At 38.0% G+C, this 14,006-nt stretch overlaps 1 protein-coding gene across 3 annotated transcripts in view; it reads left to right on the top strand.

The window, feature by feature from the left end:
* Positions 1-14,006, top strand: part of GMPS (guanine monophosphate synthase) — a 94,075-nt gene that overhangs the window by 54,856 nt on the left and 25,213 nt on the right. For all 3 annotated transcript variants that reach the window (XM_061193521.1, XM_061193520.1, XM_061193522.1), the window contains exons 6-7: positions 7,140-7,333; positions 7,736-7,901. In XM_061193521.1, the coding sequence (XP_061049504.1) occupies positions 7,140-7,333; positions 7,736-7,901 (360 nt within the window). The remainder of the gene's footprint in view (positions 1-7,139; positions 7,334-7,735; positions 7,902-14,006) is intronic.

The raw sequence follows: 14,006 nt of genomic DNA, 5'->3' as shown, positions 1-14,006 counted from the left end.
TATTTAGGTCTTCTGCCCATTTTTGGATTGGGTTGTTTGTTTTTTTTACTATTGAGCTGCATGAGCTGTTTATATATTTTGGAGATTAATCCTTTGTCCATTGATTCGTTTGCAAATATTTTCTCCCATTCTGAAGATTGTCTTTTTGTCTTGTTTATAGTTTCCTTTGTTGTGCAAAAGCTTTTAAGTTTCATTAGGTCCCATTTGTTTATTTTTGTTTTTATTTCCATTACTCTAGGAGGTGGGTCAAAAAAGATGTTGCTGTGATTTATGTCAAAGAGTGTTCTTCTTATGTTTTCCTCTAAGAGTTTTATAGTGTCCAGTCTTACATTTAGGCCTCTAATCCATTTTGAGTTTATTTTTGTGTATGGAGTTAGGGAGTGTTCTAATTTCATTCTTTTACATGTAGCTGTCCTGTTTTCCCATCACCACTTATTGAAGAGGCTGTCTTTTCTCCACTGTATATTCTTGCCTCCTTTATCAAAGATAAGGTGACCATATATGCGTGGGTTTATCTCTGGGCTTTCTATCCTGTTCCATTGATCTATATTTCTGTTTTTGTGCCAGTACCATATTGTCTTGATTACTGTAGCTTTGTAGTATAGTCTGAAGTCAGGGAGTCTGACTCCTCTAGCTCCGTTTTTTTCCCTCAAGACTGCTTTGGCTATTCGGGGTCTTTTGTGTCTCAGAATTTTAAGTTTTTTTTGTTCTAGTTCTGTAAAAAATGCCACTGGTAATTTGATAGGGATTGCATTAAACCTGTAGATTGCCTTAGGTAGTACAGTCCTTTTCACAATATTGATTCTTCCAATCCAAGAACATGGTATATCTCTGCATCTGTTTGTGTCATCTTTGATTTCTTTCATCAGTGTCTTATAGTTTTCAGAGTACAGGTCTTTTAACTGCTTAGGCAGGTTTATTCCTAGGTATTTTATTCTATTTGTTGCAGTGGTGAATGGGATTGTTTCCTTAATTTCTCTTTCTGATCTTTTGTTGTTAGTTTATAGGAATGCAAGAAATTTCTGTGCATTAATTTTGCATCCTGCAGCTGTACCAGTTTCATTCATTAGCTCTAGTAGTTATCTGCTGGCATCTTTAGGATTCTCTATGTATATATAGTATGTCATCTGCAAACAGTGACAGTTTTACTTCTTGTTTTCCAATTTGTATTCCTTTTATTTCTTTTTCTTCTCTGATTGCCATAGCTAGGACTTACAAAACTATGTTGAATAATAGTGGCGAGAGTGGATATCCTTGTCTCGTTCCTGATCTTAGAGGAAATGCTTTCATTTTTTTACCATTGAGAATGATGTTTCCTGTGGGTTTGTCATATATGGCTTTTATTATGTTCAGGTAGGTTCCCTCTATGCCCACTTTCTGGAGAGTTTTTATTGTAAATGGGTGTTGAATTTTGTCAGAAGCTTTTTCTGCATCTATTGAGATGATCATATGGTTTTTATTCTTCAATTCATTAATAAGGTGTATCACATTGATTGTTTTGCGTATATTGAAGAATCCTTGCATCCCTGGGATAAATCCCAGTTGATCATGGTGTATGATCCTTTTAATGTGTTGCTGGATTCTGTTTGCTAGTATTTTGTTGAGGATTTTTGTTGATGTATATTCATCAGTGATATTGGTCTGTAATTTTCTTTTTTGCTAGTATCTTTGTCTGATTTTGGTATCAGGGTGATGGTGGCCTCATAGAATGAGTTTGGGAGTTTTCCTTCCTCTGCAATTTTTTGGAAGAGTTTGAGAAGGATGGGTGTTAGCTCTTCTCTAAATGTTTGATAGGGTTCACCTGTGAAGCCATCTGGTCCTGGACTTTTCTTTGCTGGAAGATTTTTAATCACAGTTTCAATTTCATTACTTGTGATTGGTCTGTTCATATTTTCTATTTCTTCCTGGTTCAGTCTTGGAAGGTTATATCTTTCTAAGAATTTGTCCATTTCTTCCAGGTTGTCCATTTTATTGGCATGGAATTGCTTGTAGTAGTCTTTTAGGATGCTTTGTATTTCTGCGGTGTCTGTTGTAACTTCTCCTTTTTCATTTCTAATTTTATTGATTTGAGTCCTCTCCCTCTTGATGAATCTGGCAAAAGGTTTATCAATTTTGTTTATCTTCTTCAAGAACCAACTTTTAGTTTTATTGATCTTGCTATTGTTTTCTGTTTCTATTTCATTTATTTCTGCTCTGATCTTTATGATTTCTTTCCTTCTGCTAACTTTGGGTTTTGTTTGTTCTTCTTTCTCTAGTTCCTTTAGGTGTAAGGTTAGATTGTTTATTTGAGATTTTTCTTGTTTCTTGAGGTAGGATTGTATTGCTGTAAACTTCCCTCTTAGCACTGCTTTTGCTGCATCCCATAGGTTTTGGATCATCGTGTTTTCGTTGTCACTTGTCTCTAGGTATTTTTTGATATCCTCTTTGATTTCTTAAGTGATCTCTTGGTTATTTAGTAACTTATTGTTTAGCCTCCATGTGTATGTGTTTTTTATGTTTTTTTTTCCCCTGTAATTCATTTCTACTCTCATAGCGTTGTGGTTGGAAAAGATGTTGATATGATTTCAATTTTCTTAAATTTACTGAGGCTTGATTTGTGACCCAAGATGTGATCTATCCTGGAGAATGTTCCGTGTGCAAATGAGAAGAAAGTGTAATCTGCTGTTTTTGGATGGAATGTCCTATAAATATCAATTAACTCTATCTCGTCTATTGTGTCATTTAAAGCTTGTGTTTCCTTATTAATTTTCTGTCTGGATGATCTGTCCATTGGTGTAAGTAAGGTGTTAAAGTCCCCCACTATTATTGTGTTACTGTCGATTTCTTCTTTTATAGCTGTTAGCAGTTACCTTACGTATTGGGGTGCGCCTATGTTGGGTGCATATATATTTATAATTGTTATATTTTCTTCTTGGATTGATCCCCCCTTGATCATCCTTCCTTGTCTCTTGTAACATTCTGTATTTTAAAGTCTATTTTATGTGATACGAGTATTGCTACTCCTGCTTTCTTTTGATTTCCATTTGCATGGAATATCTTTTTCCATCTCCTCACTTTCAGTCTGTTTGTGTCTGTAGGTCTGATGTGAGTCTCTTGTAGACAGTATATATATGGGTCTTGCTCTTGTATCCATTCATTGAGCCTGTGTGTTTTGGTTGGAGCATTTAATCCATTCACATTTAAGGTATTTATCGATATGTATGTTCCTATTAACATTTTCTTAATTGTTTTGGGTTTGTTTTTGTAGGTCCTTTTCTTCTCTTATGTTTCCCACTTAGAGAAGTTCCTTTAGCATTTGTTTTAGAGCTGGTTTGCCGGTGCTAAATTCTCTTAACTTTTACTTGTCTGTAAAGCTTTTGATTTCTCCGTCAAATCTGAATGAGATCCTTGCTGGCTAGAGTAATCTTGATTGTAGGTTCTTCCCTTTCATCACTTTAAATATGTCCTGCCACTCCCTTCTGGCTTGTAGAGTTTCTGCTGAGAAATCAGCTGTTGATTGAACCTTATGGCAGTTCCCTTGTATGTTCTTTGTCGTTTTTCCCTTGTTGCTTTCAATAATTTTTCTTTGTCTTTAATTTTTGTCAAATTGATTATGTGTCTCGCCGTGTTTCTCCTTGGGTTTATCCTGCCTGGGACTCTCTGCTCTTCCTGGATTTGGATGGCTATATCCTTTCCCATGTTAGGGAAGCTTTCAGCTATAATCACTTCAAATATTTTCTCGGGTCCTTTCTCTCTTTGTTCTCCTTCTGGGACCCCTGTAATGCGACTGTTGTTGTTTAATGTTGTCCCAGAGGTCTCTTAGGCTGTCTTTATTTCTTTTCATTCTATTTTCTTTATTCTGTTCTGCGGCAGTCAATTCCACCATTCTCTCTTCCAGGTCACTTATCTGTTCTTCGACCTCTGTTATTCTGCTGTTGTTTCCTTCTAGTGTATTTTTCATTTCTGTTATTGTATTCTTCATCTCTGTTTCTTTGTTCTTTTATTCTTCTAAGTGTTTGTTCTTTAATTCTTCTAGGTCTTTGTTATACATTTCTTGCATCTTGATCTTTGCCTCCATTCTTTTTCCAAGGTCCTGGATCATCTTCACTATCATTATTCTGAATTCTTTTTTTGGAAGGTTGCCTGTCTCCATTTAGTTGTTTTTCTGGGGTTTTTTTGTTGTTCCTTCATCTGGTACATAGCCCTCTGCCTTTTCATCTTGTCTATCTTTCTGTGAATGTGGTTTTTGTTCCATAGGCTGCAGGATTGTAGTTCTTCTTGCTTCTGCTGTCTGCCCTCTTGTGGATGAGGCTATCTAAGTGTCTTGTGCAAGCTTCCTGGTGGGACAGACTGGTGTTGGGTAGAGCTCTGTGTTGCTCTGGCTGGCAGAGCTCAATAAAACTTTAATCTTCTTGTCTGCTGATGAGTGGGTCTGGGTTCCCTCCTGTTGGTTTTTTGGCCTGAGGTACCCAGCACTGGAGCCCACCCAGCTCTTTGGTGGGGGCTAATGGCAGACTCTGGGAGGGCTCAAGCCAAGGAGTACTTCCCAGAACTTCTTTTGTCAGTGTCCTTGTCCCTATGGTGAGCCACAGCCACCCCCTACCTCTGCAGGAGACCCTCCAACACTAGTAGGTAGGTCTGGTTCAGTCTCCTATGGGTCACTCCTCCTTCCCCGGGTCCCGACGCACACACTACTTAGTGTTTGCCCTACAAGAGTGGAGTCTCTTGTTTCCCCCAGTCCTGTCGAAGTCTTGCAGTCAAATCACGCTAGCCTTCAAAGTCTGATTCTCTAGGAATTCCTCCTCCTGTTGCCGGACCCCCAGGTTGGGAAGCCTGACGTGGGGCTCAGTACCTTCACTCCAGTGGGTGGACTTCTGTGGTATAATTGTTCTCCAGTTTGTGAGTCACCCACCCTGCAGTTATGGGATTTGCTTTTATTGTGATTACGCCCCTCCTACCGTCTCATTGTGGCTTCTCCTTTGTCTTTGGATGTGGGGTATCTTTTTTGATGAGTTCCAGTGTCTTCCTGTCAATTATTGTTCAGCAGTTAGTTGTGATTCCAGTGCTCTTGCAAGAGGGAGTGAGTGCATGTCCTTCTACTCCGCCATCTTGAACCAATCTTCCTAAAGAACTTCTTTTAATATTTCTTGCAAGGTAGTCTCCTGGCAACAAATGGCCTCAATTTTTGTTCGTTTGAGAAAGTTTTTTATTTTTCCTGCATTTTTGAAGGGTAATTTCTCAGGGCACAGAATTTTAGGTTGGTGGGTTTTTTTCTCCCAACTGTTTTTAAAATTTAACTTTTCCAGCTTTATTGAGGTATAATTGACAAAATTGTAAAATATTTAAAGGGTACAATGTGATGATTTGATATACATTGTGAAAGGATTTTTCCCCACTGAGTTAATTAACCCATCCATCACCTCACATACAGTTGATCCTTGAAAAACACGGTTTTGAACTGTGTGGGTCAACTTATACGTGGATTTTTTTCGCTAAATGTGTCCTTCAGTACTATGTGATCTGTGGTTGTTTGAAACTGTGGATGTGGAATTGCAGATCCAGAGGGCTGACTGTAAAGTTATATGCAGATTTTTGACTGCACAAAGGGTAGGTAACCCTAAGCCTTGCATTGTTCAAGGGTCAACTGTATTTACTATTTTTTGGTGAGAACATTTAATTTCTACTCTCTTAACACTGTATTGGATCACTGAAATTTGCTATCAGCTATAGTCACCATATTATACATTAGATCCTCAGACCTTATTCATCTTAAACCCAAGAATTTGTACCCTTTAACCAACCTCTCCTTATTCCCCTCATCCCCCAGTTCCTAGGTCACCACTTTTCTACTTTGCCACTTTTGATAGAGATTGAATTCAATCTGTAGATTACTTTGGTGAGAATTGACATTTTAATAGTAGTAATTCTTCTAATCCATGAACATGGAATATGTTTTTATTTTTTCCTTCCTCAGTTTCTTTCATCAAGGTCTTACAATGTTCAGTGTACAGATCTTTCACCTTTTTGGTTAAATTTGTTCCTAAGTGTTTTATTCTTTTTGATTTTGTTGATGGCAATGTTTTCTTAATTTCTCCTGCTGATAGTTTGTTGTTGGTACACACACAATTGATTTCTGTAGGTTGGTTTTCTTTTCTGCAAGCTTGCTGAAATAATTTATTAGTTCTAACAGCATTTTGGTAGAATCTCTAGGGCTTCCTAGAGACAGTGTTGTGGCATCTGCAAATAGAGACAGTTTTACTTCTTCGTTTTCAACATGGATGATTTTATTTCTTTTTTCTGGCCTGACTGGTCTGGCTAGGACGTCCAATACTTTGTTGAATTCTTGTTTTGTTCCTGATCTTAGAGGAAAAGCTTTTCACCACTGAGTATGTTAATTGTGGACTTGTTGTATATGGCCTTTATTATGTTGAGGTACGTTCCTTCTCTACCCAGTTTGTTGAGAGTTTTTATCACGTATGATGTTGAATTTTATCTATTGCTTTTTCTGTATCTATTGAGATGACCATATTATTTTTATCTTTCATTTGGTCAATGTGATATATCACACTGATTGTCAGATGTTGAAACCCTGGAATAATATCTCAGAGCCATAGATACGGGGAAGTACATGTCTATGTAAATCTAACCTAACATCTGCTGCTTTATAGATGATAAAGTGTCAGAAACACATTAATCAAGTCAATGAAGTTATATTTGGTTAATAGTACCCAAGAAAGAAACACTTAGAATATTCTGATAGGTTTAATGTATGAGGATATTCTAATATAGAAAATTGGTACCTGCACATTGCATGTGAAGTCATATGGGACCGAGATCTAAAATCGAGTTATCACTGCATTAAATAGACAAGACAATTGCAGTAACCTAGGTAGAGAAGTGAGGGTACTGTGAATTATCTCTGTAGGACTTATTTCAAGGTCATGTAGTTCATTAATTGCTGTATGAGGAAAGACCTTTATAAAGCTGCACCATGGCAATGTAGTTTTTATTTGTATTTTTTTTCCCCATAGCTAAAAATCCACTAATTTGTATCAGTTTCCACATTTATGGAGGAAGAAATTGTGAGGAATTACTGTGGGTTCTGGTTGAGTCTTTTCAATAGGAAAATTTTTAAATTTATGATTATTTTCTCTATAAAGGTATAGCAAATGAATCTAAAAAATTATATGGAGTCCAGTTCCACCCTGAAGTTGGCCTTACAGAAAATGGGAAAGTAATACTGAAAAATTTCCTCTTCGACATAGCTGGGTGCAGTGGGACCTTCACTGTTCAGAACAGAGAACTTGAGTGCATTCGAGAGATCAAAGAGAGAGTCGGCACATCAAAAGTTTTGGTAAGCAATTTACATCTGAAAGTCTATAAATTTATGTCAGTGATATTAGAACTCAGAGTTGGCTTACTCAGCATAGCCCTTAAATTTTGACTGGGTGATCATGTGCTTTTGAGTTGCACTGTTTCAGAGTGCTCTTTCAGTTACCATACATACCTTTCGTACAGACAGTGGTTGTTTTTGTTTTTGTTTTGTTTTGTTTTTTTGGCTGTGCTGCACAGCTTGTGGGATTTTAGTTCCCCAACCAGGGATTGAACCTGGGTCCTTGGCAGTGAGCATGGAGTCCTTACCACTGGACCACCAGGGAATTCCCCAAACAGTGTTTTTAGGTAGTAATTTAAGCTGATAACTTTTATCTTCTTTTTCCTTATTCTACTCAGTTTGTCTTTTCATTTCACCCTGTAGGTTTTGCTCAGTGGTGGAGTAGACTCAACAGTTTGTACAGCTTTGTTGAATCGTGCTTTGAACCAAGAGCAAGTCATTGCTGTGCACATTGATAATGGCTTTATGAGAAAACGAGAAAGTCAGTCTGTTGAAGAGGCCCTCAAAAAGCTTGGAATTCAAGTCAAAGGTATTGAACTCCAGAAAAGTTAATTTACATGTCAGAACTTGTTTAATCAAATCTAGCGTATGATTAAGTGAGCACGTTGCCTTAACCAAGTACAGTTTTCCCACTAAGCTTATGGTTGAAAATGTTTTTTATTTTTACCTTGTAATTACTTTTGGTTCAAGAGGGGTCACAGTATAAATTTGGAAACTTGATTACTCATAATGTTATATATACATCAGTAAGTTACCATTTTCCAGCTACTGTTCTGTTCTTTCTGTTCATCTTCTTAGGCCTTAACTGCTTTTACGTTTGTGGATATCTTTTATACTTTAAAAAAACAAGATGTAAGCAATAGCTATAGTGAAATTAAGTCAGTAGTTTAATGATATAAACTACATATTATTGATTTAATTGGAATTGATGCCAAAAGGTTTGAGTATAAAATGAAGAGTTGTAGTTAAACATGAAATAAAGATGAGTCTATTTCTTTCTCCTTTGGAAACGTCACTAAAATAACAGTACAGTCATAAAACATGTATAATGCCAGAAGGATGAGGAATAGGGAGGAGGTAATAGCAGTCTGATGGTTTCAACAAAATATTGGAAAGTGAAAAGCAGATGGATTATGCAGATTTTGTCTGTTAAGCTAATGAAGCTTCAATTTCAGGACTGCTCACTAGCCAAGCCTTTTCCAAAATCTGGGGAAGGACCCTAGTAGTGTCTTCTCATAGTTACAATTTTTATGCAATTTGCAAGTAAGATATTTTAATAATTTGCAGTTAATTTAGATTACTTTTTCTTTCCACTCTAACTTTTTCTCTTTTGGGTAGTTTTGTAGTGGCTGCAGGCATTTTGGGATTACTCTAAGAAAACATTGAGTTGGGGATACATTTAGTCCAGCTTTGGTGCTATATTTGTGATTTGCAGTGTTTCTGTGTATAGTTGATAGTTTGTGTTAGCTGTGCTAGTATTAACTTGTGATTTAAAAAATGCCTGATTTGTTATTCTTTTTCTTGAAGGGGGCATCCAAATTGTTTAAGTTTCAGCCCCACAAAAACCTGCATCTGTCCTTGTTAACTGACATAGTAGAATAGAGGACTCCAAAACCTTGGGGTGTGGGGTGAGGGAAGGAAGCCAACAAAACAGAAGACTTATGTGTAGGCTCAGGAGTTGGAAACATTGGCTCCCCTATGGGGCCTGGTTCACTGGGTTAGCCTAAAATGGATTGGTTAAAAATCTGAGAAGCAGATCCTTTTTCCTTAAAACAGGAACACACTCCTGCTATCCCTCCTCATCAGAAGACTGTGGATTTATTCTCTAGAGACTCTAGGCTAAACAAGAGAGATTTTGGTCTTGGGCATATCAATACCAGGCATAGCTGAGGGTGGAAGTAAGATTAAGTAAAAATCTTATGTACTGAATGGTATCTCCCTCCCCCTTGCCACTTCCTCTATTCAAACTATCACAATGCTGATAAGCAGGAAATTGGAGGTGTCTTCTCTGGGTAATTGACCAGCTTAAGAGAAAGACCTACAAATTGACTGATGTCCTCCAGTGAAGTAGCCAGGTGCCTTGGCATTTATAGTGAAGCCCACCAATTGTTCAGCCTTACTACCAAATAAAGATCCTAGTTTTTTAAATTCTTTGCTCTTTAAAAGGACAGCCAGGGGTGACGTTTGAGTGGGAAGCGGGGCCTAGGCTCAGGACACATGCAGCCAGAAAAGACCTTCGGGGCAGGGCATAGGCAGGGCGATGTTCAAGAATGGGGCAGGGCCTCTGCTTAGGACCTCTGCGGAAGGGGAGCGGCAGCATGGCCAAAGGGGGGCCTCTGGAGTGTGGGGTTTGGAGAGACAGCAGAAGGTAGAAGAACTACAATCCTGCAGCCTGTGGAACAAAAACCACCTTCACAGAAAGATAGACAAAATGAAAAGGTAGAGAATTATGTACCAGATGAAGGAACAAGATAAAACCCCAGAAAAACAATTAAATGGAGTGAAGATAGGGAACCTTCCAAAAAAAGAATTCAGAATAACGATAGTGAAGATGATCCAGGACCTTGGAAAAAGAATGGAGGCAAAGGTCGAGAAGATCCAAGAAATGTTTAACTAAGACCTAGAAGAATTAAAGAACAAACACCTAGAAGAATTGAAGAATGAACAGATAAACAATACAATAACTGAAATGAAAAATACACTAGAAGGAAACAATAGCAGAATAACTGAGGCTGAAGAACAGATAAGTGACCTGGAAGACAGAATGGTGGAATTCACTGCCGTGGAACAGAATAAAGAAAAAAGAATGGAAAGAAATGAAGACAGCCTAAGAGACATCTGGGACAACATTAAATGCACCAACATTCACATTATAGGGGTCCCAGAAGGAGAACAGAGAGATAAAGGACCCGAGAAAATATTTGAAGAGATTATAATCAAAAATTTCCCTAACATGGGATAGGAAAATGCCACCCAAGTCCAGGAAGCGCAGAGAGTCCCAGGAAGGATAAACCCAAGGAGAAACACGCCGAGACACATAGTAAGCAAATTTACAAAAATTAAAGACAAAGAAATATTATTAAAAGCAACAAGGGAAAAATGACAAAGAACAAGGGAACTCCCATAAGGTTAACAGCTGATTTCTCAGCAGAAACTCTACAAGCCAGAAGGGAGTGGCAGGATATATTTAAAGTGATGAAAGAGAAGAACCTACAATCAAGATTACTCTAGCCAGCAAGGATCTCATTCAGATTTGACAGAGAAATCAAAAGCTTTACAGACAAGCAAAAGCTAAGAGAATTCAGCACCGGCAAACCAGCTCTACAACAAATGCTAAAGGAACTTCTCTAAGTGGGAAACATAAGAGAAGAAAAGGACCTACAAAAATAAACCCAAAACAATTAAGAAAATGTTAATAGGAACATACATATCGATAATTACCTTAAACATGAATGGATTAAATGCTCCAACCAAAAGACACAGGCTCGCTGAATGGACACAAAAGCAAGACCCATATATATGCTGTCTACAAGAGACCCACTTCAGACCTACGGACACAAACAGATTGAAAGTGAGGGGATGGAAAAAGATACTCCATGTAAATGGAAACCAAAGGAAAGCTGGATAGCAATACTCATATCAGATAAAATAGACTGTAAAATAAAGAATGTTGCAAGAGACAAGGAAGTTCACCATATAATGATCAAGGGATCAATCCAAGAAGATATAACAATTATAAATATATATTCACCCAACATAGGAACACCTCAATACATAAGGCAAATGCTAACAGCTGTAAAAGAGGAAATTGACAGTAACACAGTAATAGTGGGGGACTTTAACACCTCATTACACCAATGGACAGATCATCCAGACAGAAAATTAATAAGGAAACACAAGCTTTAAACGAGTTAATTGATATTTATAGGACATTCCATCCAAAAACAGCAGATTACACTTTCTTCTCAAGTGCACACAGAACATTCTCCAGGTTAGATCACATCTTGGGTCACACATCAAGCCTTGGTAAATTTAAGAAAATTGAAATCATATCAAGCATCTTTTCCGACCACAGTGCTATGAGATTAGAAGTCAATTACAGGGAAAAAAATGTTAAAAAACACAAACACATGGAGGCTAAACAATAAGTTACTAAATAACCAAGACATCACTGAAGAAATCAAATAGGAAATCAAAAAATACCTAGAGACAAATGACAATGAAAACACGACAATCCAAAACCTATGGGATGCAGCGAAAGCAGTTCTAAGAGGGAAGTTTATAGCAATACAATCCTATCTCAGGAAACAAGAAAAATCTCAAGTAAACAATCTAACCTTACACCTAAAGGAACTAGAGAAAGAAGAACAAACAAAACCCAGTTAGTAGAAGGAAAGAAATCATTTTCAGATCAGAAATAAATGAAATAAAAAAGGGGGAATGCTAGCAAAGATCAATAAAACTAAAAGCTGGTTCTTTGAGAAGATAAACAAAATTGATCAACCTTTAGCCAGACTCATCAAGAAAAAGAGGGAGAGGACTCAAATCAATAAAATTAGCAATGAAAAAGGTAATGTTACAACAGACACCGCAGAAATACAAAGCATCCTAAGAGACTGCTACAAGTAACTCTGTGCCAATAAAATGGACAACCTGGAAGAAATGGACAACTTCTTAGAAAGGTATAACCTTCCAAGACTGAACCAGGAAGAAATAGAAAATTTGAACAGACCAATCACAAGTAATGAAACTGTGATTAAAAATCTTCCAGCAAAGAAAAGTCCAGGGCCAGATGGCTTCACAGGTGAATTCTCTCAAGCATTTAGAGAAGAGCTAACACCCATCCTTCTCAGACTCTTCCAAAAAACTTGAGAGGAAGGAACACTCCCAAAATCATTCTACGCGGCCTCCATCACCAGATACCAAAACCAGACAAATATACTACAAAAAAAGAAAATTACAGACCACTATCACTGATGAATATACATGCAGAAATCCTCAACAAAATACTAGCAAACAGACTCCGACGACGCATTAAAAGGATCATAAACCATGATGAAGTGGGATTTATCCCAGCGTTGCAAGGATTCTTCAGTATACACAAATCAATAAACGTGATACACTGTGTTAACAAATTGAAGAATAAAAACCATATGATCATCTCAATAGATGCAGAAAAAGCTTTTGACAAAATTCAACAGCATTTATGCTAAAAATAAAAACTGTCCAGAAAGTGGGCATAGAGGGAACCTATCTGAACATAATAAAAGCCATATACGACAAACCCACAGCAAACATCATTCTCAATGGTGAAAAAATGAAAGCATTTTCTCTAAGATCAGGAACAAGGCAAGGATGTCCACTCTTGCCGCTATTATTCAACATAGTTTTGGAAGTCCTAGCCATGGCAATCAGAGAAGAAAAATAAAAAGATACAAACTGGAAAAGAAGAAGTAAAACTGTCACTGCAGATGACATGATACTTATACACAGAAAATCCTAAAGATGCCACCAGAGCTAATCAATGAATTTTGTAAAGTTGCAGGATACAAAATTAATGTACCAAAACCTCTTGCATTCCTATACACTAACAACAAAAGATCAGAAAGAGAAATTAAGGAAAGAATTCCATTCACTATTACAACAAATAGAATAAAGTACCTAGGAATAAACCTACCTAAGGAGTTAGAAGACCTGTACTCAGGTGGCTAACAGCGCGGACCCCAGAGACGGGCATGAGATGCTAAGGCTGCTGCTGCAGCCACCAAGAATCCTGTGTGCAAGCACAGGTCACTATCCACACCGTCCCTCCCGGGAGCCTGTGCAGCCCGCCACTGCCAGGGTCCCATGATCCAGGGACAACTTCCCTGGGAGAACACACGGCATGCCTCAGGCTGGTGCAACGTCCCTGTGGCCTCTGACGCCGCAGGCTCGCCCCGCATTCCGTACTCCTCCCTCCCCCTGGCCTGAGTGAGCCAGAGCCCCCGAATCAGCTGCTCCTTTAACCCCGTCCTGTCTGAGTGAAGAACAGATGCCCTCAGGTGACCTACATGCAGAGGCAGGTCCAAATCCAAAGCTGAACCCCAGGAGCTGTGCGAACAAAGAAGAGAAAGGGAAATTTCTCCCAACAGCCTCAGGAGCAGTGGATTAAATCTCCACAGTCAATTTGATGTACCCTGCATCTGTGGAATACCTGAATAGACAAGGAATCATCCCAAATTGAGGAGGTGGACTTTGGGAGCAACGATATATATATATTTTTCCCTTTTTCTCTTTTTGTGAGTGTGTATGTGTATGCTTCTGTGTGTGATTTTGTCTGTATAGCTTTGCTTTTACCATTTGTCCTAGGCTTCTGTCTGCCCGTTTTTTTTTTTTTAATTACTTAAAAAAATTTTTTTAATAATTTTTTATTTTAATAACTTTATTTTATTTTATTTTACTTTATTTTATTTTATTTTATCATCTTCTTTCTTTCTTTTCTCCCTTTTATTCTGAGCCTTGTGGATGACAGGCTCTTGGTGCTCCAGCTAGGCGTCAGGGCTGTGCCACTGAGGTGGGAGAGCCAAGTTCAGGACACTGGTCCACAAGAGACCTCCCAGCTCCACGTAATATTAAACGGCAAAAATCTCCCAGA

The sequence above is a fragment of the Eubalaena glacialis genome, chromosome 6, assembly GCF_028564815.1.
Source record: "Eubalaena glacialis isolate mEubGla1 chromosome 6, mEubGla1.1.hap2.+ XY, whole genome shotgun sequence".
In the NCBI taxonomy this organism is placed as follows: Eukaryota; Metazoa; Chordata; class Mammalia; order Artiodactyla; family Balaenidae; genus Eubalaena; species Eubalaena glacialis.
Note: the sequence above shows the minus strand (reverse complement) of the source record. Positions and strands in the feature narration are given on the sequence as shown.